Source organism: Pyrgilauda ruficollis, unplaced genomic scaffold, assembly GCF_017590135.1.
Source record: "Pyrgilauda ruficollis isolate IOZ18807 unplaced genomic scaffold, ASM1759013v1 scaffold14, whole genome shotgun sequence".
Lineage (NCBI taxonomy): Eukaryota > Metazoa > Chordata > Aves > Passeriformes > Passeridae > Pyrgilauda > Pyrgilauda ruficollis.
Window position 1 is genome coordinate 3152994 of NW_024512543.1, and position 27756 is coordinate 3180749.

The following is a 27756-nucleotide window of genomic DNA, read 5'->3' on the forward strand; positions in this document are numbered from 1 at the left end:
TCTCTTGTTCTTTTCATCTGACTCCTTATACTGAGCAATGTTTTCAGTGCCTTCTGTTCTCACTGGAAAAGTAATTTCTTAAATGGGATGTCACTTAACATGAATGAGAGGAGAAAACATGCTCAGCTTCATTAAGCAGCAAATAGCTTTTGGCAAATGTTTAAGTAAATCAAGTTTATATAAAAGCCCTAATAATTTTCCACGTGACCTGTTACATTAAGTTTTGGTTGGTTTTATTTACCCTGTAAGAACGCATTCTGATGATTCTTGTTTGAGGTCTGTGAAAGAAATTTAATGTTATCCTATCAAAACTGATAATGTCATAAGTAATTAAGGGCTTGACTGAGTTTGAGGGAGATCAATATTATGTTCATTTCTTGTGGTGAATTTATTTCTCAAATATATTCTTTTTATGATTGCCACAAGAGATGAATGCTGGACCTGTATATATAAGAGAAAAGGCTATCAGGATTGTTTTGGTTTGCCTTTTTTTTAAAAACAACCCCAAACCTTCAGGTTCTATATGCTGGGTCTTTGTATATAGGGAAAAAGAGATCAGGACTGTTTACAGTTTTTTGGTTTGGTGTTTGTGTTATTTTTAGAGAACTCTCAGTTGTACAGCTATTTACATGCTATATCTTCGTCAATTATGAAAATTATTATTTGAAGAGAAAAGAAATATTACTGCAAATAAGGACATTAAAAACTGAGTAGTTGTGTGACAAACCGTCTGATAAAATTCAGCAGAGATTAATGTTAAATGGTGCGTATAGGAGATGTGAAACAATCCCCAATTCCAATTTGCATATAAAATAGAAGTCTCTAATTAGACTACTATGATCCAAGAATGAGGGCTGAGCAGTGTGCTGAGGTGGTTACTGTTAGCTCAGTGTTCAACAGCAACTGAAGAGGGAGAGGCATAGGAACCATGGGGGTGGACTGAGGAGAAGGGAACCAAGACCAGAACACTGAATTTTTTCTCTCACTGAATTTTTACATGGTGCCACACCATGTACAATGGCATGTGAAGGGCTGTTCCCTTAATCACAAAAATGGCACAGTAGCGCTGAGAAATATTTAGAGTCAGATTATAAAAATAATCAAATTTATAGAAGCACTTTCATGTGAGGAACAGGTAAAGAGACTGGGACAGAAATGTTCACAAGTGGCACATTTGGTTGCATTTCAGCAACATTCTTCCTTATTTATACTGCACTTTTAAAATTAGCTCTCATTCTTAATTTATGCAAATTTTAAGACTGCCTGAAAGCAGGTGCCAAAGTTTTGATTGTTTTCTATTGCTTGATAATGCACTGATTGTAAGGAAAAAAAAAAGAAAGAACACACACAGCAGAAACCAGTTTAATACACCATGTTTTCCTGAAAAAGATTTGCAACTGCTAGACTGAAAATAATTCTGCTAGAATAGTTTATTTTGCTTTCATTGTATGTTTTCAGATGATTGTTAAGGTTGTGTTTTAAGACGTGATTGGAAACCACAATAGGAAAATGGCAAAAACAAGCCTCCCTGTGACATGCAAGTTTATGAACTGTATGAATAGAGTGATGCTTAGTACTTCACTGTGTGATTGCACCTCATTCAACTTCTCTGATAATTAATTGGGTTTTTCGTGATGCCCTATTCCTATTAGTGACCCTGTCATAGCTAAGGTCTGCTGTCTAATACAGAATATGAAACATGGAATGTTTTAAACAGAAAACCAAACAAAAACTTCTTTCAAGGAGATATCATAAGGGAATGGTATAAAAGTATTGACATGTTGAACTGTGGCTAGAGGCATTTTATTTGCCCAAATACTTTCTTTTATCAGTTGCACAATATTGGTCTAGATGAGATTTTGTGCTGGTGAGCTGTGTCTGAGCACCCATGTAAAATGAAAAATTAGAAGGGGATTCTGTTTTATTGAGTATGTTGGGTAAGTGGCTCTTCTCATCTCCGATAGTGCGCAGAGCTGGAATGTTGGCTTAACTGATGTCCTAAAGGCTTCAAGAAATGGATGTCTTCCAGCAAAATAAAATCATAGCCAAGTGTGTAGAGACAAATTTTAAAATGCCTGCCTTAGCCCTAGCCACCCTGTCCTTGGTGCCAAGAGCTGAACATCTATCTTGAGTCATATCTGTGTCACCAAGTCACGCAAACCAATAAAATGAATCTATCTGTAAAGTAAAGCATGTGGTGCTGGAGATCCAGCATACGTCATATGTTCTTTGATATGTTTTATTTCAAACTACTTCTAGTATTATTTTGTGTGCCTGTTAACAGCTGGAGTGGATTACACATGCTGCTGAAGTCCATCTTCCAAATGAGTTTTATCTGAAAGCATTCCAGTTCATATGATCAAAGGCTACTCTGCAATCTGAGCCAAAGTCTGTTAAGCAGAGAGGTATTAAAAGTGCTGTTTTGTACTAACAGGCTGTGGTAGATGTGTCCCAAGCTTTCAGCCAACACATGTATTGCCATAACACAGCATGTCAGGTTGCAAATGTGAAATTCATAATACGGGACCCTTGTTACTAGTGAAACTCTATTGTCTGAGCTAAGTACTCAGAGAGTGCCCAGCCCTTCTGGCAGACTATTCAAAGAAAAAACCGAACTATTTTCTAGACCAGTAGTCTCCAAATGGTTTGATCATCTACCTCATCAGTAAAGAATTTTTGAATATTTAACCTCCAATAATGTATATTCTAATATTTTTCTCCATGCACTACAGTGGATCATAGAACTATTTGGTTGGAAGAGACCTCAAAGATCATCCAGTTCAAATATCAACCCCAGCACTGCCAAGTCCTCTGCTAAACCATGTCCCCAGGTGCCCCATGTATATGTCTTTTAAATACCTCCAGAGAGTGATTCCACTGCTTCTCTGGGCAGTCTGCTCCAATGCTTTATAACCAATCTAAACCTTCCCTGGTACAACCTGATGCCTTTTTCTCTTGTCCTGTCACTTGTTACCTGAGAGAAAAGACTTGTCCCAAGCTTGCTACAATCCCCTTTCAGGCAGCTGTAGAGACCAGCGAGATTCCACCTGAGACTCCTCTTGTCCAGGCTAAAAAACCCCGGCTCCCTCAGACAGTGGTCTATTCCATATTAAAAACATTGTATTGCAGCAGTTTTAAGGAAGGAAGTCCAGCAGATGTTATCAGGCTGAAAGAAATTCTTCCCCTGAAGTTTGCTTCTGTATCATGATAATCAAGCTTTCCCAAGAATTTCCTCTGGTTTTTTTTGGGCTTTTTTTCCAAGATAAAAAGCCTTATTGTGTCCATTAATATTCATAACCACTACAGTTTATCTGCTGTTTAGTTTTTATGGTCAATAGTTTGTGGAACTATTTATTTTCATGATTTTTACCTAGGGGAACTAATAAGCAATGCCACCATATAAGAATAGGACAGACACAAAAGCAGGGTGCATCTTGGATGGAGGCATCAGATCCTTAAGGAAGTGGGATTGACATGGACAAATTATCTCAGAGAGCTGTGGTTCTAACAAAAGCCAATTAGTTTTGCCATGGTGTGTGTAGAAATAACTGAATAAGTATTTGACTGGACAACGGTAGTATTATATATTTGGGTGCAAGATTATGTGCTTTACCAAACAGAATGTTTTGATATGGCAAGATAAATGATGTAATTTGTTGTGTCTGAAGTCACAATATTTGGTCTTCTGGATTATCTTTGAGCACACTACTGAAGTGTGTCTTAGCATGCACCTATTTAGGCAAAGAAAACAATTCTTTTCAAATTAAGGACTCATGTAAGATTAAAGCTTGATGTTTTCCTTTTCATTTCCCCTATGCTTTTGATATGCTAATTTTCTGGATTCCTCCATGATAAAATAGGAAGAATTTTGTTATTATTTACTGTAATACTGATTCTGTACTTTTCAATTATAGTAGGATTTTGGAAGTTCTGTGACTGACAGTTTTCCTAAAGAAAAGGTATAAGGGAGGGAATGCCATTGAATCCTCGAAGTTCAGTTAAAGGTGGAGTGGTTGAAGAGTTTCACTTTTTAAAATACGTTCTTATTTAAAAGGCACAAAAATTTCTAGAATTGTTCTGGCAGAAATTATTGCATTCAATTTCAGCTGCCTCATCATTATGACAAGATTAGGTGGGATCCTAAGAATGAAAAGATAATACATATACTTCTTTCATCATTTCTGCATAGAATGTCATTTCTATTTTCTCTAATTATTTATCACCTGCTTTGTTACTGTTGTGCTCTATCAAAATACCCTTGATTTTAAAATACAAATATGTTAACATTTTCTCTGGGTAGCTTCAGTAGCATGATGACATAAGCCTCTCTTTTAACAAATATTCTGATCCCCTATGAAAATTTGTACTGCTCAGTTCTGTCATTTTAAAGGGTTCTTCTGTGCTCTTGGTAGTTGAATGTAATTTAACATGAGTGATCATTACCCAGGATGTATCATTCTGGAAAATGAATGGAAAATGAAGGATACCTTAGGAAGATAAGAGCTTAACATCAAGATGTTTTAAAATTCTTCTCTTTGTTTAACAAAGGAGGAAAATAGCCCTTCTTTATTTATTTGGAGTGTCTTCTGTATTTTAATAAGTATTTCTAAGGAATGATGCTACATAAAACAGGCAATGTGTAAAAATAAAGCTGGCTGTCATTTGGGACACTGGAGCTAACACTTGAGTTTTACAGAGTGTCTTGAGGCTCTAAATGACAGCACACAATTATGGTCAGGCTGTTTTGAAGGAAAGATGACCAAGTTTAAAATCAGAGAGCTATAAAGAACTGCTTTACATACAAAAGTTCCAAATGCCTCTGAAAGTAGTGTTACAAACTGTGAATGCATATGTTGGTGAGAAATCTAAAGGGATTGTTATGCTTTGAAAATGAAAACAAAGAACATTTGTGAAGCAGTATGCTCTCAGTGTAATTAAAGCTTTTGAAACATTATACCCACTGCAGTGTTGACTTCTGAGACACCCAGCAAAAGAACTAAGAAATCGAATCTCATAGATAATGAAAAATTCTGAGTTTTCTGGGGATTAAATATTTTCTGCAGACCTGATTATTAAAAGTGCTTAGTACAAGCATTTTGACCATTTAGCCAACAGGTGATATACAGGCATGAAGCTTTCTTCATAATGACACAGTTCCCTACATTTGCCATTTTGCTTTAATTAAAACAACTGAGTTACACTTCATGTATTTGGATACCCAGACATTTTTCAATGTGTTATTATATTTAAATGTTTTATATGGAACATATAAAATTTTATATAGATTTTAATGTGTGTGCATGTTCAGAATATTTTGAATTTTATTGTTTTGTTGCACAATTTCAGTATCTTAAACTTTTTAAAAATCAATCCTATGTTTGGAGAAACAGTATTTTAACAGAGCCCTAGTTTTGCAACAGGAGAAACAGCTGATGATGTTGCAGTTCATCTAACACCATGGCAATTTCATAATGTACAAACTGAAAATAAAAAAAGGCTTTTCCTCACTGGTAGAATAAATAGCTAATTTCAGAGTAGCTTTTTGTTAAAAAGCTTTTTTAATTCACTCTGCTGGATCTCTACCAATGAAAAGATTATTGGATATGTTTGAGCAATTATATGGCCTTCTGAGAATGGCTAAATAGTAGGGAAAGAAAACCAAAGGCAATATTCTTACTGTCCTTATCATTATGTATTTTGAATATGTATGAAACATGGAATTAACATGTGATCAGCTATTTTAAAATTTTATCCTTTCTTGTGGTTTTAATTAAGAATTTGTTCTGTCATAGAATCATTTAGGCTGTGAAAGACCTTTAAGATCATCAAGTCCAACTGTAAAACTTAACGCTGCCAAATTCACCTTCAAGTCGCGTTCCCAAGTGCCCCATCTGCATGTCTTTTAAATACCTCCAGAGAGAGTAACTCCACCGCTTCCATGAACAGCCTGTTCCAATGCTTGCTAACCCTTTTGGTGAAGACATTTTTTCATAAGATGCAATCTAAACCCCTGGCACAACTTCAAATGGGCTGCCATTCTTCTTATGTAATATTTTTTATATTATATGACACAAATATGTAATTTATTTATTATTTATTCCTTGTTACTTGTGAAAAGAGACCAAACCCCACCTCTCTACAGCCTCCTTTCAGGTGGTTGTAGAGAATGGTAAGGTCTCCCTGAGCCTCCTTTTCTCCAGGCCAAGTGCCTCCAGCTTCCTCAGCAGCTCCTCATCAAAAACTTGTGCTCCAGATCCTTCACCAGCTTCACTGCCTGTCTTTGGATACATCATCAGCAGTCACAACACAGTTCTTCAAATTAATACATGGGGCACAAGTTTTTCTCTGACTGCATATTTAATGTCATACTTAAATCACTTTAACATGTAGGTTTCAAGATCAGGAATAAGATGCAATGCATCAAGCCCACTGACAAATAACAAGTTTCTTTTACGCATAGGGTGGATAATAGCTTAGTAATGCAAATAAAAAACCAAAATAAATTTAAAATTGAAACTTTTAACTGAACTTGAAACAGTTACTTTTAAGTGGTTTTCTAGATCACTGGTATTTGTCTCATGCAAAATTCTCCATAGAAGCCTGATTTTTTTGCTCTTTGCCATTGTAGATTATCGGCAGGGAACTGAAGGAAACATTCAAAGTACAGAGTTTGCAAAAGAATTAAACATTTTCTTATCAGACCTCAGTCAGACACTGAAATCTGTCCAAAGAACATAGATTACTAATGAAATTTTTTGTACAAGTAGGTCAGTAAGAAATTTAATATCTCCCTACAAAAACATCATTATAATAAAAGGAGCCTAAAGGTGTGAAGTCTGTTTATTCTTTTAGCCTGAATTATTTCCTGAGCAAAATAATATTCTCTTGTTAGTACTGTAAATTAGGATGGCCAGATGTTAACTTGCTAGTTACGACCTTCAACTGAGTATATTTAATTGAAGTGATAGTGTATTTTCCTATGCCTCAGTTTTGTCATCTGTTTTATTAGCTTGTTTTTTGTTTTTTTTCTAAGGGTCAAAAAATACAGGAAATGCAAATTTCCCAAACTCAAAAAAATTGGTAGATAAGTTTCTGTCTGAAAAAAAAAAAAGTCTTATCACTGTTAATTTTTGGTGTAGAAAGCTGTATGCTGTTCATTCAAATAAAATATATTTAGTAGTCTTACTTTTTCTTGCTGATATTTTGAAATTTGGGTGACAGATAAAAATTGGTTAGAGTTTCCTGCTAAATATACCTGCTTTTGGAATTAGACAGAAGCGAAAGCTGAAACAGGAGCTAAAGACTTAAGGGACTATTAAATGATCTGTGACATTCAGGAAGGAATGGCTATGGTAGCTTGAAAATTGGCTAAATTTTTTCAAGTTGATCAGTATGGATGGTTACAGCTGCAAAACCAACATACTGTGCTTAGATTCATTGGTACAAATGTAAAGGCTCTTGGAAGATTGCTGCTATAGAATTATTGGATTCCTGATGGATGTGATATTTAACCACAGATTTATAAGTCTTAGCAGAAGAAAAACAAAAATCTTTGAAAACATGAAAAAGAAATCAAATGTCATAGTATTAGTGGGCCTGGAGAGAGAACTCTTACAGGACAGAAAAAACTTGATGATAATTGCAAGAAAAAAGCAAAGGCCTCTCCTTCTGTAGTTAGAAGTGATGGGTCTTGCAATGAAAACTGAGTTCTTTGTGTGTGTGTGTGTTTTCTGTACTGGGGCAGAAAGCAAAAAAGAGAGAAGTGCCAGGTTCTTTCTGTATCTCGGTAAGAAAGGCCTGACAACAAATAGCTGAATGAAATATGTGCTTTCATAAAGCAAAGGAACAGGAGGAATATAGGTAGCAAATAAGTCTTTCTCCCTTCAGATGCTGGGAACTGTATGTTCATGCAGCATCAGGTGTGGATGGACTTCTCCACTTGTGAAAAATTTCTGCTACTCTTTTAGATAAAGGAAAGCCATTCTGGTGGTGTAATCACCAGAATGAGTTGGAGCTGCCTACAGGCTCCTCCATTACAATGAGAGGGATGAGTCTGTCCTTTGGCCAAAGAGATTTGTGCAGCATGACACATTCCTGAAAACCGTGCTGAGCTCAGGGCCCCCTTCTGTAGGAATTCAAGGGAGCTGTTATGTGGATTGCTGATTCCTTGATGTATGATGGTCATAACATTTGGTCAGGAGCACTGCAATATAAGAAATGTTATAAACAGAACAGTGTGGGGTCCTTGATTTCCAGAGGGTGTTGCCCAGTTGTTGCTCACAGATGAAATTTATTGCCTGTCTCCCTCATCCACTAATGCCACCTACTCTCTCTTACTGAAAATACTATCTGTATGACTGTGCTGCCTGTGTAGGCTCTTCATCACTCTCTAGCACTAAAGTGGCAATTGTCTCTACAAGGGAAAGCAGTAGTCCAGAGATAACATATACTGCATGCATCATAATCCCCAAAGTAGGATGTGTGGGAGATGATACAACTCTTTGAAAGGGGCAATATGCTATTTTTAGTTATTGTAATGAAGCCTTTATTCTAAGTTGCAGTTAGCAGTTGTCTGTAATGTGATTTGACCTTGTCCAGAAAGGTAAGTTTTCCAATTAATTCCAGAAATCACTTATATAAACATTTTCATGTAATGGACCATATGTTAGAATTATGGTATATAAAGCAGGTGATACACAGTTGAAAAGACTCATTATTTCTTATGCAACTCTTCTTTGAACTATATAAATAACTCTGGATTCTGGTAAAGGTTACTGTGTATGTCTTCTTAAATCTTTAAAATAACAAACAAGTACTTCTAGTCCAGGGGGCTTTCCATGAGTTCTGGAAGTTACTTCTAGAAACTACTCATACTTTAGCAAGGAGGGTTCTGATCAGTGATACAGGATGTGATTGGAGTCCTGTCACTAGTGAAGTCTTCTGAGGTTTGATATTGAGCTCAGTTGCTTGGATGAAGGGGAGATCCCTCCTCAGCAAGGTCACTGAGCACACAAAGCTGGGAGCAGTGGCCAATACCCCAGGGGGCTGTGCAGCCCTTCAGAAGGGCCTCAGCAGGCTGGAGAGATGGGCAGAAAAGAACTGCCTGGGATTCAACAAAGGCAAGTGCAGTGTCCTGCACCTGGGCAGGAACAGCCCCATGGGCCAGCACAGGCTGAGGGCTGAGCTGCTGGGAAGCAGCTCTGTGGAGAAGGACTGGAGGTGCTGGTGGACAACAAACTGTCCCTGAGCCAGCAGTGTGTCCTGGTGGCCAAGAAGGACCATGGGATCCTGAGCTGCATTAGGAAGAGCGTGGCCAGCAGGTCAAGGGAGGGGGTCCTGCCCCTCTGCTCAGCCCTGGTGAGCCTCACCTGGAGTGCTATGTCCACTTCTGGGCTCCTCAGGACAGGAGAGATAGGGAGCTCCTGGAGCAGATCCAGTGAAAGACTGAAGATGATGAGGGGACTGGAACATCCCTCTTATAAGAAAAGGCTGAGGGAGCTGGGCGTGTTCAGCCTCCAGAAGAGACGATGGAGAGGGCACCTCATCAATGTCTGTGAGCATCTGAAGGCAAGGTGTTAGAGGATGGAGCCTTGTATGGGAATGGTGCCAAACACCTGGCACACTTACCAAGATTAGAGTAAGAGAATGTTAGCCCTAAGCACCCAGGTAATTTGTGTGTTTGCTGAGGATGCTGTGAAGCTGGGTGGAAAACCACTGTTTCAGTGTCACTTACTGTCATTGAAAACAATCACGTGCATGGAATGCTTGAGACATGTTTTGTGTGTTGCAAAATTAGCAAGAGGCCCTAAGGATCAATTAGAAGGCAGTGGTTTATCTGTAAGGAAATCAAATAAAAGGGAGCTCATATGGGAGAGAGAATAGGAAGAGACAAAAACCACCTGTGGAACTAAAAACTACTGCACTGCACCAGTGTGTTGTTTCTTCACCATCTTTTTGATAACAACATTTTGCTATTTTATATTTAGATTTTTTAAATATTTAGATTATTTCTTACATTTAGATTTTTTCTTTGTATTTGATCCTATAACCAACAGCCAGGCTCTTCTTGGTGGTGCCAAAGAGTAGGACACGAGGCAATGGGCAGAAACTGATGCACAGGAAGTTCCATCTGAAGATGAAGAAGAATTTCTTTACTGTGCAGGTGATGGAGCACTGGAAGGGATTGTCCAAAGGGGTGTTAGAAACTCCCTACTTTGCACAAGATTCTTTCTAGGTGATTCTTGAATACCTCTGCAGCAGTCAAGAGACTTGATATGATCGCTGTAAGCATTTGTAAGGAGAAAGTATTTTATGCTTCTCTCATTCTGTTACTAGTGATTAGTATTTCTTTTATGATATAATTAGTAAAGTTTGGCATATGTCTTTAGAAAAACAAGTTATGACAAGTAATTCTGCTTACAATTGTCTTTTCTAACTCTTTTCATGTATTTCTTTGAGCTTCATATCTTAGTCAACCTTTGGGGCTTGGCTAACATTATGAGACCAGGTTGAGCTAGATCTGTTCTGTGAAGCATTTGCTTTATTAAGCTTCTGTTTGCTCCAGATGCAGCAACTTATCAGATTAGGTATACTTCTTACAAACTTGTCTCCAGTTTAGTTGGCTGAGAAAAATATACATGTTTTATTTTTATATACTTATAGTCTTTAATATATAACAGTGACAACATATCTTTCTTTAGAGCGTAAAATAATTTCCAAGAATTTAGGACCTTAGAAACAATGAGGTTTAGAATACAAAGAATTTTTTCACAAGTGCTGCAAGTTATTTGAAGTTCTGTTTATTATTTTGCCTGAGAGTTTTCCAACACCATAAAGGCATGGTTGAACAGCCTTAGTACCCTAGCAGAGTTTAGTTTCATTTATATCAGCTGCAGAAACAGTTCAAAGGTGATTTTGAAATCTCTTTAGTATTATGGATGTTTTTATTGTCTCCTGATTCCAAGCAATTTTGTTGTTAGGATGTATCGAGAAAAAAATGAGCATTTTAAAAAAATGTTCCAAAAGAGAAATGGCCCAAAAGTTTCAGCTTTTAGGGAAAGAAGTCTTTCTGATATTAATTGTTCTGCATTAGTTTTCTCCTGAGTATAAAAGTTGAAATCTTTGATTGCAGTGGGATTGGCTGATGCTAAGACACCTCTGCAAGCTGAAATGGAAGCAGATGATGGCTCATCAAATTCTATGGTAACAGCTTTCACCCAGTATTATGTAATAGCTATAATCCTTTGGGCCTATAAGAGAGATTCTGCATGGATTCAATTCTGAAAATGTCTTTCCTTTGAAGAGAATGGCCTTTCCAGTTCAGTAATTCAGTCACTCGTGTAAGTTTGGTTCAGTCTTATAAGTGCAAAAAAGGTTCTTTCTCTACATTTTACTCCTTGGATGCTTACACTCAGGAATAAGCAATAATCTAATCAGCAAGACAGCCTATTACTAGTTCATTCTATTATTCTTTTATTGTGCTCTATCTTTATAGAAAAAAACAAGCAGGGCACATAGGGAAAAACGGTTTTTTTCTGTAATGATCATAGTTACTCATTTTTCATTGCCTTCAACAGCTGTTAACATGTTTTTTGCATTAATAGCTGTCAATGAATTTCAATTGATTTTTATACTTTCCTTATAGCTTTTGAGAATAATTTTCAGCGTTTTCAGGATTACCCCTACTCGACAGAAAATGGAGATGATCTAATCAGATCCAGAATAGTCCAGTCTTGTTTCTTTTTTTGTGCACACCTTTCTCTTTCTTGTTTGTGTATCCCTATCACAAGAATATATCAGAGCAGGATGTCCATATCTTCCTTATATTTAGAGAACTAAAGGGCATTACTTTGTTTTGAATGAGGGGGCTTATTTGCTGATGCTTTATTATTTTCTGGAAGCTAAAACTAGCATTGATTATTTGATGTTACAGAATTAATATAGAGATAGTAATCTTTAAATCTCTCAGCTGGTATCAGCATCCACTACAAATATGTAGATATGCCAGCTAGGCTGGCTTCTTTATTGCACAAGAGAAGCATCTTTAGGATATTCTATGATTCTAATAAAAGTTACCAGGCAATATCAGAATGGTGTTCTGGATCCATACACTGATGCTCAGAACAATGATTCTTTTAGTGAATGGCACCCTCATAGTGCACTGTAGGAGCAAGCATGGAGGTGCTGATATACTTGCATTATGTAATTAGTCCATCTATGCAACTGTTGTGCTTGGCATAAAATAATTGTTACAGATTTTCAGGATCTTCAAAATATGCTGGCACATCTTCTTAGCAGCAATTTCTCTGCATATTTAAGTAGGCAATTGTATTGACAATGTTATTCACCAAGGACTAATTAATCTATCATAGCATCCAGAAATTAAAATGTCTTCTGTAGAGGGCAAGAGCATCTGAGTTGGTAGGGAGATACCTTTTGATTTCCATGCATTTCAGATTGGGGCTTATCTACTAATACCCTTAATTCTGTTGTGGTTAGGAAAAAGCAGTGTCTGTGTCACCACAGTCACTCCATTCTGGCTTGAACAGTATGAGTACTTGGAATTCAGGAGCTTGTAACTACCTATTATAGTCATACTGCCTTTTTTCCCCCACACTGGTCATTTGGACTAATAGACTCAGACATTATTGAAGCCTCATTTTTCTTACAGTGAAGCATAACACTGTATTTGATTATTTAAACATACAGAACATTTTGGATAGGAAGGAGAGCATAACGTTTACATGTACTGCAAAACAGCAATAGTTTGACCTCAGGAGGAACCTATTATCTGTTAGGGCCTTGTTTCTCAGTACTCGAGAATGTTACAGTTGTTGCAGTGCTGCCTATGGTTGTGCTAAAATATACCTACTACCTTGGCATGTCATGCAGATGCCTGGTTTAATAGAGCCATGCAGCAATTTTATTTGGATTAGGCTTGTAAAATGATTCTCCTTTTATGGTGCATTGATTGTAAGTTACCACAATTGGCAAACATAAAGAGAAATACTCAATAAAGGCAAAACTGGGGTTTTTGTTTTGTGATTTCACCATGGTATAGTGTATGGTATGGACAGTGAGTATAGCTGTGTGAGAAACTTCTTTTGTAGTCTTCATAGACATCGTATTTTAGCTCTTGCCTTGCTCTTCAGTCTGTGGCAATCTTGGGACTCCCAAGCCGGAACATTAATCAATCTCTAGGGTAGACAGTTTTTGCTTCTCTTCAGAGTAATGATAGCTAGTAGCATGAAAGTATAATCTAGGCATGCATACTCTGTGAGAAAATGATATTGTCTGTATGGCATGTTTGTTGCTGCTTTGATCTAAGTTCTCAGAATATTTGTGATGTGTAATTCCTTTGATTTTTTTCTGCATTTTGGTGAGGGTACTGGGTTGCTCTCTCTGATTGAGTACACTGATGTTCACGCATTTCACAATTCTCATCTTCCTAACAGATGATCAGGACGTATTGAATTGTTCATGACTGATGACAGTTTCCCACTGTTCATGCAGTGGAAAACCACTGTATTACAGCGTTACTTCTTCCCTTTTCAGCTCTTTAATACTTACTTCTGCTTACTCCTTCTGCTTGTGTATAGGATACTGGTACATTTGAGTTTTCTCAGCCAGCTAGAGAAGTATATTGGTCCTTACAGCTGCTATTTTACAAATTGCCTATATATGGGCAGAGTATCTGCTCTTCAGTCATCCAGGAGTCCTTCTTGAAGTGGTGCTGAAGATCCAGAGTAGCAAGAAAATTAGTCCTCAATACTTATTTCCAGATCCTATAGTTCTTTGATTGAATTTTATCCTTTATGTTTTTGATTCATAAGGCCTTTATAATTTCTCTTCAAAGATCAAAGTTTTCTAGTTTGTTTCTTTTCTTGTTGCACCATGAGAATATCAAGAGTGATTATTCTGGTGGCTTTCTGTCTCTGAGTGGACTCAAGAAACTTCATATGGCCAAACCAAATTCTGTTAGATCTCTGGACAAACTTACATTGTATGATATTTAGACATGTGCTGTAAGGTCACCTGGAGTTCTCTCTTTGCTTTCACCCAGCATTGTCGTAGTCTCATAGGATCCAGGGCTGTTTCAGCCTTCAGTGGAGTGATGCAGTTGTTTTTGGGAGTCCTCAGGCCTTCTCCTGGATGGGAAAAGGCAAAGGTAACTGATCAGAGCGAGTCATTGTGGGAATGTACATGCAGACTCAAAGAAGAAAGGTTACTCATCAGTAACTGGTGTTCTTTGAGAGGTATAGTCTGCATGTACATTAGTCTCCTACCTGCTTTTCCCCTCTTTCTGAATCTCTTTCAGGTTTGATTGTGCATTTAAGAGGAACTGCAGTGGTGGCGGATGCACTCTGCCCTATGTGTCAATGCCTCAAGCAGGACGAGGGGAGGAGTGGGAGTGCCCCTCCCGGGACATTCCAGGGCAGGCCACAAGCACACCCACTCTTAGAGTATATGTATGGACTAAGTGTCTCAAAGTACTGCAACTGTTCATTGGTAGGTAAATTTTCTTTACTGTATTCTCACAGGTAAAGCAGTAGATTTTATTTTTTAAACCAATTTAATTCATTGACTCCATGGATGATATGCATGAACAATGCACGGGGGGGAAATTTATACTGCAAACTGCATTACACTGAGTAGCTCCCTGTCTCTCTGATGGTTTCATCTCTTGTCTTTCCCCCCATCTTATTTACATATTTAAATATCTTTATTCTCTTCAATTTGTCATTTCCATTCAGAGCTACATGAAAACTTGAGATCATGTAAGTTGTAACATAATTTTAAAAATAAAACAAAATAATGTTCACAATTGTAGCTGTGTGTGTGAACATGGAAGATTGTATTTGCTATTAGAAAATGAGGCTAGAAATGGAACTGGATTCTATGAGAATCAGTTACATTTGTACTAGTATATTGATCACTAAGACTTCTTAGTTGCAGGAAAACCAACATTTGAGTTTAAACATTTTTTCCACAGCTGACCTCATGTGTTTTTTTCTTTTTAACCATAGAAGACTTGTAGTAATTTTCTAATTCACTACACTTCCTGCCAATTAAACAAGTGGACGTGGGGTATAACCCAGCTTAAACTGGAGATGTACTCGTCCCTGCATGCAAATATGCACATGCAAAATTCTGCAAATGGTTATTTTCAATTGTGTTGAAGGCTATTACAGAAATATGATTCTGAGATATTTGTACTGGGAGTTCTCGGAGTCCTGCCACCTTTCCAAATATGGTGGACGTGCTTTTACCAGTTCCTTAAGGTTGTAGCAATTAATGTTGCCTTGGCAGCTCAGAGAAATTTACGATTGGTTTTCTGTCACTTTGCCTTTTAGGTAAGATTAAGGTGTAGTTTATCTGGGCTTAGTTACAGCCTGCAAACTTTGCTGAACCTTCTGATCTGGGGTACATGAAATACATGTGCTGTAGATATTGGTACACATACATAAAATATTATGAAGAGCTCTAGTTTTAGAAAGTTACTGACTTGTGTGTAATATCAAGCTGCCTTTGCAAATTCTGAGAAGAAAACACAGAGCATACAGTTTTCTAAACAATCTTAGATAAACTCTACATGTGTGCAAAGGGGAAGAAAATGTGGTAAATACCATCTTGTTGTGGCAAATAATATGAAGCTTATGGTTCCAAAACCAAGCATGTATTCTTGTGATAACAGGTCTTTGAAATGCTGTTTTAATTGAAGAAAATTTAAAAAACAAAAAGAGAAAGTTTCTATCTGTTGTTAGTAAATAGTATTGAATTAATTGACTTGATTTTATGCTTTCTTTTTCCCTTTAATTCCAGTTGCTACTTGGCTTTTATTGTTGTTAGCTTGTATCATAAAAAAAAACGTAATTAAATCTCAAGACTCTCACAAGGAAAAATGATACTGGCAAGGAGGCATTATGTCTTTCTTAAATTTTTTATTGTTTTAAATTCTTAAGAAACCCAGAATTTTATGACTCTGTAATATTTATTTTAGTGAGTAAATATTAAATTTTAGACAGATGTCTTTTATGCATGACAGAAATGAGACATGTTGAACTTTGGTGCTTTTGCTAATACATTTTTATTAGATAAAAATGAGCATATGCACACATAGGCCCACACTTACGTATTTATCTGCCAAATGCAGAGTCAACAGTAAAGGTCTTTGTAGATACAGACACATTTGGAAAGTATCTAATTCTAAGTTCCACTCTTCCTCCAAGCATCTGAAGAAAGCTGTTATGCTAAGTGCCCAATCCTTTCCTGTGAGTAGCTGTGAGTAACCTTAGCCTGACTCTAGGAGGATACCAGTGGCACCAACATGAGATGGGAGCAGATTTTTGTACAGGAGGAAAAAGGTCTTTGTGCCTTTGTGTGCATGTAGGTGCATGGTTTGTTCTGACCTAAATCTACTTGTAGTTTTTAATGCAATTTAAATCATACAATAAATTCACTATTTTTCTTGATTATACTATAGCCATACTTAGTGTAGACATACTAAGACTACTATGGCAAGGTAGGTAGCTTGAAATAAGAATCTTTCCTTTGTTTTTCTGAGAGGAAATCAGCCTTGTACATGGTCTCGACTGTCTTAACCTCTCTCCATCAAAATAATTAGAAATTCTTTTGCTAGTCTCAGCCCTTAAATGTGTTGGCAATTCCAGTCATGATGGTTTGACCAAACACTTCAGTGTTTGCACATCTCTCTGCTAGACTTCCCTTACTTGTTTGCATAGATGAACTCTGTTGATGACTGCACTTCAGCGCCTACTTTTTTTCCCCTCTGTTTTAGGGCTAATTACCTTGAATAGTAGGCTTTAGAAGACATGAAGTACTTTTTTAAAAAGTCTGTGTTACAGACTGCATTGGTATGTTGAACCTTGAAATACTTGATAGCTGCAATTTGCTTTAAATGGAAAATGCCTGTAATTAAATTTCCATTTAAAAAGTAAGCCATTTATAGACTACATTTTTATTCCATTCCTCCTTTAGCTTTGCATTTCAATAAAATAGTTACATTTTTATGACGTCTTTTAATACATTAGCTTAGTATTTTAAAAAACAACTGCAACATGACTGTGGTGCTGAAAACTGGAAATTTACCTGTAGAATCTTTGAAAGATGACTTGTTGTGTTCTGTGAAATCTCAAAATTTGAAAAGCTGTATTTAGACACAGTGAGACACATAACTGCACTTCATCCAAGTCTCTTGACTACAGTGATTACACTGAATATATTCCTAACATTCTGCCTCTAACTTTCTGCCTTCTACTGGTAGGGAAAGGATAAAAGGAATGGAGGTAATAGAAAACAACATGCATGTTTTCATATTGCTTTAATATTTAATTTTATGAAATTCTTAAAGCATTTTAAAATTGATTTCTTGGAAAGTTGTTACTCCACACGAGTATCTTCAGGCCTCCACATTTCATGGAAGCTTTTGAACAATACGTAAAGGATTGTTGCATAAGAAATAAAACCTTCACAAGAAGTAAGGCAAAAATATATTAAATTAATTCCAACAATACAGTAACATTTCTAAGACCTCCCCTTGTTTTCAAACTTAATGTTGTGCTCTACTCTTTACTTCATTGCCTTTCTTTATGGGTATTCGTGTTCTTGCATGGTCCCCAGTACGATTTTCCTTTTGAAATAATGTACAAACCATGATGCACAGAATAGAGAAGATTCAAACTCCTGAATAATACAATGAGTAACAAATGGGTTACTTTTACCTTTCATTCTTCTTTTCTCCTGCTTTGTGTGCTGTGACATGAATTTGTGATTCATGTATGCTTTCTCCTGTCGTAGAATCAGGCTTAACTTGAGTGAGCTGGCCTCTGGAGTAGTCCAAGCTACATGACTAAGTAAAGGTTGTAATGACATCTTAATGGACTAATTCCTATATTCCTGGAACTCAGTGCTTGAAGCCACATCCAGTTTTCTTAGTAAATCTGCACCTATGCAGAATTTCGCTTCTTTGATCTGTCTTGCCATATTGTCATTCATTGCATTCTTCATTGTGATGATGTTAAATCATCGTACATGAAATTTATCTTGTACACTCTTCAAGCTTGAGCACAAAAAGTGTGAAAGAAAAACAGATTTGTACTTATTATGGCTTTTTATATACTATTTTTTTTTAAATTTAACTTGTTTTGCTAAGGAAGGTTTTCATTATGCATTTAAAAATATGTTTCTCCTTACATTTAAAAATGTATTTTCCTAAAGCACACAGGATTTGCTTGCAAAATACAGAATTTACATAATTTTACAAAGCTTGTAGTTTTGAGATCTGGAGAACACAGACTTCTGCATCTCTGAACACTATCAGTAGTTTGTCCTGGGAGCCCCAGTGATCTTTTAAGTCACATTAAGTTGTTTTGAGAATACTTCTGGATAGTATGCATCTCTTTAAACCAGCTTATACTGACTTACCTATGTTTCAAAGTCCAGTGTAAATGAATGTATATTTTTTCATAGTTAAGTTTCATATTTAGCCCTTATATTTGTTCAGCACTTCAAATTTTGGCATATTTTACTTACTGTGTGATTAGTGATGCATATAAGGTGAAATAACTTCATGATGGCACTGTGCTGGAAAAATCTAGCATGGGCTAAAATGCTAAACATCTTTGTTAACTATAGAATTAAGAATTGTTTAACTAGTTTCAATACTGAATACAGAATGAAGGAATTCTGTATGGATTCATTGTATACATTATGAAATCCTGCCCTGTTTATACTGTTTTTAGCATTTCCCTGTTCTTTCTGGATGTTTGAAATTATAACAGTGTACATGTTGTGTTCTAGTGGCTACGGTATATGAAAATATGTGTGTGTATTGAGAATTATTTTTACTAAACTTGTATTGTGAAGTAAGTTATGTATTGATCAGAAAAATGTATACATGTTTATCTAAATGGCAAGCACCAGAATATTGACTTGAAGGAGGATATTCTAGTAATTTTGGAAGTTAAACATGTGGGAGTGTTATCACACTCATAGCAGTGATGGCAAAAACAGGACAATAAAAAAAAAAGAGAAGACATGCCATAGACTGTAGCATCATAGAAAAGGAAAAGTCATCAGGACTTCAGCTAATCTGATGCACAATGACCATTTTTGTGGGCTTTGTGGTACTTCGGCTCCAGTTAAGGCTCGTAGTCTCAATGTCTGTGTGGCAAATCACCAGACAGTAGTGCTAGGAGGACTGGAGGAGATTTGCAGCCTGTGTCAAGTCTAAATTTATGGCCAAGATAAGTAATCCACAAACTGTAGTTATCTTTAAAGATCAGGGCATTGTTGCTCTCGTTCCAGAAAGGAATCCCTATTTGTTTTTCCAGTTCAGTTACACAGTGATTAAAGGATGGTATGTTAATGGAGGTATGAAATAGCCCACTTTCCTATCCATTGTAATTGTATATCCTGTGATCACTTTTCTTATATATCATGGTGGGGCATTATCCCACAGAACTTATTAGTGAAGAAGAGTTACTAGAAATACACCTAATGATAATCATGAAGAGTTGCTGGACAGCCCTACCAAATTAGAGCATGATGTATTTTATCTGTCTTGAACCCTGTAGATCAAGGCAGGGTGGTGTAGGGAAGAGCCTGAGCTCTGGAACTAGTTTTAAATACAAAAGGAAATTACCAAAATTTTGTGGCTTGCTCATTGCAGCTTAGACTAGTGGCAGGTTTGCATCCTGGACAAGGAGATGCTTAAGTTACCTTCACAGAAGGAAATGTGTCTGTGAGTGTAAAGCTGTTCCCTGACTGAAATGTCACATAACACTAGCTTAGGTGTGGTGCTGCTAAAATGCATCTGTACAGCTTTTGGACTTAGTGTAATGGGATGGTGTCTTTATGAATTTGCAAGCATGTACCTGCCATAAACACAGGGTCCCTGCACTGAGCCACAACTGTGGGCATTTTTCCATGAGGTAATGATCTTTATTGGTCTTTACATCAATAAATTGATCTGTGAAAGACGAAGAACTCAGAGAAAAAATGAGGCAGTATTTTTCTGCACTGGTAAATTTAACACTGGTTATGAGAAAATTCAAGCATCATAAACAAAGTTTTTGTTGAATAGTGTTATAATTGAAGTAATTTCAATATTGGGCAGTGCATAGGTAGTCAAATGAGTAGTTCCAGGTTGTGGGAGAGAGGGAGCTGACAGAAGCAAGAGCTCTTTGGAGCAAGAGATGGAAGGAGGTTGTTTGTTATACCTAAGGATTTCTTACTCATTTGAATAAGGGAAATTTAAATGTATTTAAGTGAGAAAATATGAGAATTTAGATAAAGAGGACCGGAAACTAGATCTGATCTAAAGCTTAAGGAGACAACTGGCCTGACATTTTACTTCTGTGCATCAGAAAGACATAATTAATATAATTATTTTAGGACTTCAGTGAAATCTGAAATGGTTGCATTCTTTTGAAATAAAATTATTTGTGGAGGAATTGTCTGTAATGACTTCATTTCTGTTACACCTTGACCCTGGAAAATAACTGATAAAGCCTAATTTAGGATACTAATTGTTAAAAATATTAAGCTATTTATTGGTTGGGGGTTTTTTCCCCCTGGAGTTCTGTAACTTTGTTCTGGCTTTTTAAAAATTAGTGGTAATTGTACTGGACTGTTTTCAGAGCCAGCTACTGTATTTTGTATCCATCAGCATCATTCCATTGGCTTGAATGAAATAATAGTGCTTTACATAATCTGTTGACCTAGCCATTTTCTCTTGAAAGCTTATCATCAGTGAAACAATAGAAGAAATATGCATAAAAAATACTAAATGAAATTGTCTTTGGTTGAAATGTTATGTAATAATTTTGCTTGTATAGTGTCAGTAAATCCAAATATCGGGTCACTTGCCTAGAGAAATCTTCATTTGAAGACAGAGAAAATTCAGTTCCCTGCAAAGCCAGTACCGTATCTACCTGTTCTGAGTCCACAATTTGTTCATAATTGGTGAGTGTAGGGCTTCCTTTTTTGGATGCTTTTAGAGCAATGAGAATATTTCATGGGAAACAGTTTTTTGGGTTAGAGAGGAAATAAATAAGCTGAATATAAGCCTTGGGTATTTTTCCATGGTTTTAAAATATCTAAGTGATACATTTGCACTTCTGAAGTTCAATGAAACCCAAACTCACTGCCTCATAGTTAAAAGTCTTCTACTTGAAAGCTTCTTTACTATAACTAGAACTTGACGGAGAATTCTGTCTAGGAGTCTGCCTAGGTACACTGATGCAGTAGCAGAATAGGCACTTAATTATTGCTCAGTTTAATTGAAGAGTTAGGATATTGATTTCTTTTTGTAGGATATCACATGACTTTTTCTCCCCTCATTAATGGAAGTATTACTGGACTGTAGCAAAATGAGAACAGAGGAAGGATCTATTGATCTATTTTCTTGTTAAAAGGAATTTGGCAGGTTTTATTTTATCTGAAGATAAATTCTGCTTTAAAAAAAAACAAAACAAAACAAAACAAAAAAAAATCTATCCATCCTGTTTTATATAGGAAGTTTTTTCCCTGACTATATTAATTTTTAAATTAAATTAATTTAAATTTAATTAATTTAAACTAATGCAATATTAAGGTCTAACTTTGTCAAACACTGAGCTTCTCCAAAGTGTTCTCTGACATTTGTACCTGTTTAAGTCAAGACAAATATGTTTCTAGATTATAGAGATGCCACCTATTTGAAAGAAATTTCCTAATGCATAACTATGTTATTGAGGCAAAGAATTTTAAGACCTGAAATCCTTTTATACCATAATTCACTTTTTTTTTCCAAAATGTAACACAAGAGCTGTAGTTTCTAGTTCATTTTTTTGTGTACAAGTTGGAGGCATTATCCTTGTTCCATTCCCAAGCTTATTTGAAATGTTCATATAACACACTTCTGGTATGTTCACTTACAACCTAGTGAATTGGAGAGTTGTTCTCCAAAGGGGTAGAGTAAAAAGATGAATATGATTTTAATAAAGACAAGAGAGAATACAAAAGAGAAAGTGGAAGTAAAGAATAAAGAAAGGAGGAATAAAGACAGAACCTTTTTGGTCTTGTCACTTCTTGAAGTAATCCTTGGATGTATTGGTGTGGTGGGGCTTGCAGCCCGACAAAGGTTTATTCTAGTTGCAATTTTTAAGTGTGTGTATGATCCTTCTGTTAAATGGGAGTTGCATAGCAGTACTAGGCCTGCAAAAATACAGCTGAGGATTACCTAAATTGATTGGGTTTTTTTTTTTCAAATGTAACAGACATTTTATTTTAAGCTTTTTAAAACAGTATATTTCTCAGAGCTAATTTTGTGATAAATAATAAGCTTGAAGCCAACAATCTCCAAAACTATTCCTTCCTTCTCCATATAATACTCCCAAAACTTAAACTTGCCCTAAACATTTTCAAATAATGTTGTTTCTTTGCTAAAATATGGATAGCTGTCTCAATAATTGATATGATCTGTGAAGGTAGATACTTTACTATGTGTCGAGTGTACTTAAGGTAAGGCAGTGCATTTTGCACTCCAAGCAGACATGCTCCTGCTGTGCTGGCCCACAGTCGAGTACGAAGGATAAGTGAGATAATCACATTGAGATTATTTAACTCTTCTGCTTATGTCACTTTTTTTTCATAGCTTGAAAACTAGCTTAAAAAGTCATTTTAAAAATTAATATATCAAATCAAACACTTCTCTAGTATCATGAGTTATCCAGAATTGTATGTCATTGAATTTACATGACCAATTTCTTAGTCCAACTTTGGAATAGGTATACACACTGCTGTTGAGATATTAGGGGAATGTAGGAAAGATGATTATAGACCATCACCAGCTGCATCAAGTGCATTATTGCATCTTTTAGTAGTTAAGCTTACAGATACGTGGTTCTTGCTTTTTTCAGGCTATCAAAAAGTGCAGCGTGGAAACCAAAGTTACTGTAACAAATCAATGACATAATCCAAATTAAATTTAAATACTTATTAATTTGTATCAAAGAATATTATATTTATATATCAAAATAAACAGTGGTAGAAATTAATAACTGTGAATTCTTGTTTTCCAATTCAGGTCAAGAGATGGAGAACTGAATTTCAGTTTCCATATGAAAAATAATATTATATGGATACTTGCATTATTCTGTCTTACCTTGATTATAAATAGTGGTTTAAAATCTTTGTATAAAAAGCCATGAGTGGTTTATGATTCCCCATATTGTGTGTCTCTGTTTTTAAGACATTTCAAGTCTTCAGGTATTATCTGATATAACCATTTCTTGCTAGCTCTGACAGGATTCGTGTTCTCTTTCAGGAGACGCTGATAGATTGGTGTGATGAAAAGGAACTTAATTTGATTTTAACAACTGGAGGAACAGGGTTTGCACCGCGAGATGTCACTCCAGAGGTGAGATAGTCCTGAAATAGAAAAATCTGCCCTTTGGTGTAAAAATGCATGAGTTTGGAGGGGGGGTGGTAATTTTTTTTTTTAAATTTCATCTGTAACTTTACTTTGCAGTATCTGTGGATGGGTCAAGTGCTAGACGACTTGGACTCAGAAAACAGTAATAGAAAGTATAGCACAAGAGAATTACTCTGACCTTGGGTTCTGACCCAAAACGATTTTCAAACTAAAATGTGGTATAGTGTAATGGCTTTCTAATCCTCTCACAAAACAAAATTCTAATGGCTTTGTGGCATAATATTCCTTAGCACTGCAGTACAACACTGCTAAGCAAAATCTTGTGTGGCTTTTGTTGTGTCTTGTGCAAGGAAGAGTGGGATAAGAGAGATGGATCTGCTTGTCAGAAAAATCTAAACAGGCACAGAGGTGGAGGTAATCTCCACCAGTAAATGTTGCTTAGGAAATTTGCTTACATTACACTTATATGAAGCTAAAGTAAGGGGGGAAAAATGAGACGCTTAACCTAATGACCTCATGACCATGAGTTGTCATGTGAAATGACTGCGTGATTGTTCCTGAAGTATTTTGTTATTTATGGTTCCAAATTAGATTAACATGAACCTTTAAAATTACATCTTTCATTTGGTGTGATTATGTTCTCTAAAGGGCAGAATTAAGATTGAGTGAGTTGTGTATATTTGCATAATTAAACATACCTAGATTTCTGTTAAGTACTCATGTACGTTTCCAATTTCTTCAACTCTCAAGTTGATTTGAGTTCTTTATAGCATATCTACAATGCTTTTTACTTACAAATGTGTTTTGTCACATGCCTAAAGTTCAATTTTTTTTTCCATTAGAAATTTAAAAGCATTTTTTAATTTATTGTATAACATTTGTGTAACTAGAGAAACGTGTAAACAAAATGCTCCTGTTCATTACTTCTGATGGAACTAGAAACATTGAGTAACTAAAACTTGGGGGGCAGTCTGTGTATCAGGAAATGGGAACAATGTTAAGATGAACACAGTGTGGTACCTAGTGAAACTGAGTTTGCAGATTATTCCCTTTGCTAAAGCCACCACAAGTGAAAAGTGAGTTGGTCAAATTAGTCTATTGCTTGCAAACCAACATAATGCTTTTGAAGGTTGTGTAACCAGGACTGTGTAGAAGGAGGGATGAATTTCTGCTTCAGTTTTCCTTTGTGAAGGGTCAAGCCTAGGTAGCAGTGCCAGATGAAGCATTGTAGCCAGTGCAAACAACAAGCAGCATTTGGGACAAAAAATAAACAAATGAGAACTCTGCACACAAACACCTAGTATTTTCTTTACACTGCATTGCTGTTATTCTAACTAATTAACACAGGTAGGAATGATTCTTTTCATCAGTTTTGTTGAGTAAGCCATTCTGAAAGTTATCTGAGTTGTTTCTGTCCCTGTAGAATAAAAACGCATTGAAACAAAAATCATTAATAACTTGTACTGAAGAAAAACTGCATTGTTTTTCACTTAATTCAGTTGGATTAACTTTAATCATAGTGGAGATATAGAATCCAGGTTTATTACAAAGTGGTGATGACAGGCATTGTTCCTATGATAGGATTTATTACATCATTCAATCAAACAAATGATTTTAAGAGAAGAAAATCAATTTGCCAGCATGTGTCATACCAAAAACATACTAAGAAGCCTAAGTTTTGTCCCCATATTTTATGTCTTTTGTGTCAATAAGAAAACCCAAAATGGAAAATTCATTATGTCAACATGAAATGTGCAATAACAAGCCTTTGGGAAGACTTGCATCGATGTAGAGAATGGTTTTCACCCCTTGTGTGTATGGTGTTGGTTCAGCACACCCTCATCACTGAGCTGACAATGAAAGGATGTGATCATGGTACTGTGCTATGGAGATGTCATCTTTAAGATGTTAATTTAAAACTTTTAAGAATTGAATTTGATAATGGAAAATGTTTTACTGTTTTTCTTTAGAATAGAGTCTGTTGAATCATACTGCCGCTGGTATGTTTCAGTCCTGCTTCTCCCTAATTCCCCTGTACTTTGAATTAGAAAGCAGGTTTTTCTGTTTCTTTCTATAGATATATAATTGTACATAAACAATAAAAGTAGTTCCCAAGAATAATTGCAACCCAAAGACTTAATGTTAATTGAATTTTGTAATTATTGATAAAATTGAAATTAAGTGCCTAGCATAATGTAGCTAAAAATGGTTTCTTGATACCTCAGAAATATGTAATTAAGCATCCCAAAAACTTAGTAGTTTCCCCACTCACTTTGCCTTTTGAACACCATGTCAGAACCATTCCAGATTACTACAGTTGTTTCAGTGATGTGTAGAAACATTTTTTCTTGTAATGGAATAGAAGGAATATTTTAGGAATATTCAAAATATCTGATTTTCCTTGCCTGTCTCTGATCCCTAAATTTATAGCCTCAGTCTAGTCAGTGTGGGGTGAGGAGCTTTTGAATTAGTTCCTACGATTCACATTTTGAGGGGCAAAGGCCAGTTTGCTTAAGCAGTGTGAATATCCTTCCCTTTCTTGACTGCACGAGTAGAAGTGATGAAATGCATATGGATGTTTAGAAAACCAAATTCACTCAATGAGTGGCTGAATTTGGAAGTGTGTGTTACAGGCGTTACTAGAGAATGCTGGAATTCTTAATTGTTCTGGCAGTTGGTGGTAGTTTGCATTTGTACTAAAGCTGAAGTGTAAGCCTCATTTTGTAGATACAACCCCTTTTTTTTTTTTTTTACAAGGTAATTTCACATATAAAGCGAGCAGGTTCCCAACAACACCGGAAGGCTGTTGTGTAACATGAGTTCAAGAAAAACAGGTAGAAATAAACCCCCTTTTTTTTTTTTTTTTTTTTTTAAACAAGGTAATTTCACATATAATTTATGGAATATTTTTTAAATCTCTGCTGGAGTTTGCTCATACAGTCTGCTTGTTGATTTAAAAAGTGTTTGTACTGGACAGAGGTCCAAGTGTGGCCCAAGTTTATTTAGGGAACTTTTGTTTTGTATTTCCAGATGTAAACATTTATTTCTTGGAACTACAATACTTCAGTGGTAGTTCTTACAGAATGGTGATAACAATATACATTAACTTTTGTGAAAAAAATTAAATCATGTTGCAGCATTTTCATCAATCACTAGGAATCCTTCTGTGATATTAATGTATTTTCTCTGTTGCTGTTGCTCAGTACAAAGGGAAGGAAAAAATCTCATGTACATGGGTTCTCTGCTCAGTTTTCTGTCTTGTGTATTTTTACTTTATTCTTTTGCAAAATTGTACATTCAAAAAATTCACTTGTCTGTCTCCTAACAGTCTTCTCCTCTAGATGTTTCCTTATCCTTTCAGTATGATTCTGTGCAAGTCTTGTTTGCCCATCTCTGAGACTAATTTTATGTACTTAGATAATAGCAGTGGAAATCAAGGTATTGTCCTCAGCTGATGATAGACATTCTTGAACTGTCACAATGTGTATTCACAAGTATTTCATCCACACTGCAGGTAATTTTGAGCCCTAAGATTTTAAGATAATACTTTATAAAAAACAGAGAAGAGCTGTTTTCCAGCATGTAACATCAAACAGATGTTTCCTTACAGTCATTTCGAGTGTTCTGGAAAATTTGTGAATCTTCTTTCAGTTCTTGCTGTTTATATTCTTCAATATTTATGGACTGGTTTAAAATGTATTTAGATACATACTTGTTTTCATTTAGTCTGAAAATATATGCATACTTATTTATTCTTTCATCAGAATTCTGTAAGAACTCATGAAAATAAATAATTGTTGACTGGAACTCCCTTCTATTTGTCAATGCTTCTGAAAAATCATGCTCAGGATGAGCAAAATACTCCAAACATATCACACAGAAGCCATGTTTGTATAGAAGAAAGTCTCGATTCTTCTGTAGTATGTCTTTTTATATTCAGTTCAAAATTGCACCAGCATTTTTATAATTATTGCCAAATGCAAATTTTCTGTCATTTGGCTCTTCCCCATTCTCTAAGATATCTCTCAGTGATTTTTGGTTCAAATTACATTTTACTTCTGCAGACTGTTTTAATATCTATATTCTTCCATTTCTCTGTCTCAAGATCTCTATTGTTTTCAGATTTTATGTGGTTTTTTTTTCCTGTTTGTTTGCTTCCAATTTAACTTTGTTAATGAAATTAGATGCTTATGACACAATGAGTTATGACACAATAGTCATGTTGTAGCCATACTCTCACAGCAACACATTCCATCAAAGTAACCCAAATCCACTGAGACTTAAATTTTTCAAATAACAATTTCCATTTAATAGGCAGC

At 35.8% G+C, this 27756-nt stretch overlaps 1 protein-coding gene across 4 annotated transcripts in view; it reads left to right on the forward strand.

Moving 5' to 3' along the window:
• GPHN (gephyrin) overlaps window positions 1-27756 on the forward strand; it is a 271354-nt gene that overhangs the window by 120147 nt on the left and 123451 nt on the right. For all 4 annotated transcript variants that reach the window (XM_041459853.1, XM_041459854.1, XM_041459855.1 and 1 more), the window contains exon 4: window positions 23330-23422. In XM_041459853.1, the coding sequence (XP_041315787.1) occupies window positions 23330-23422 (93 nt within the window). The remainder of the gene's footprint in view (window positions 1-23329; window positions 23423-27756) is intronic.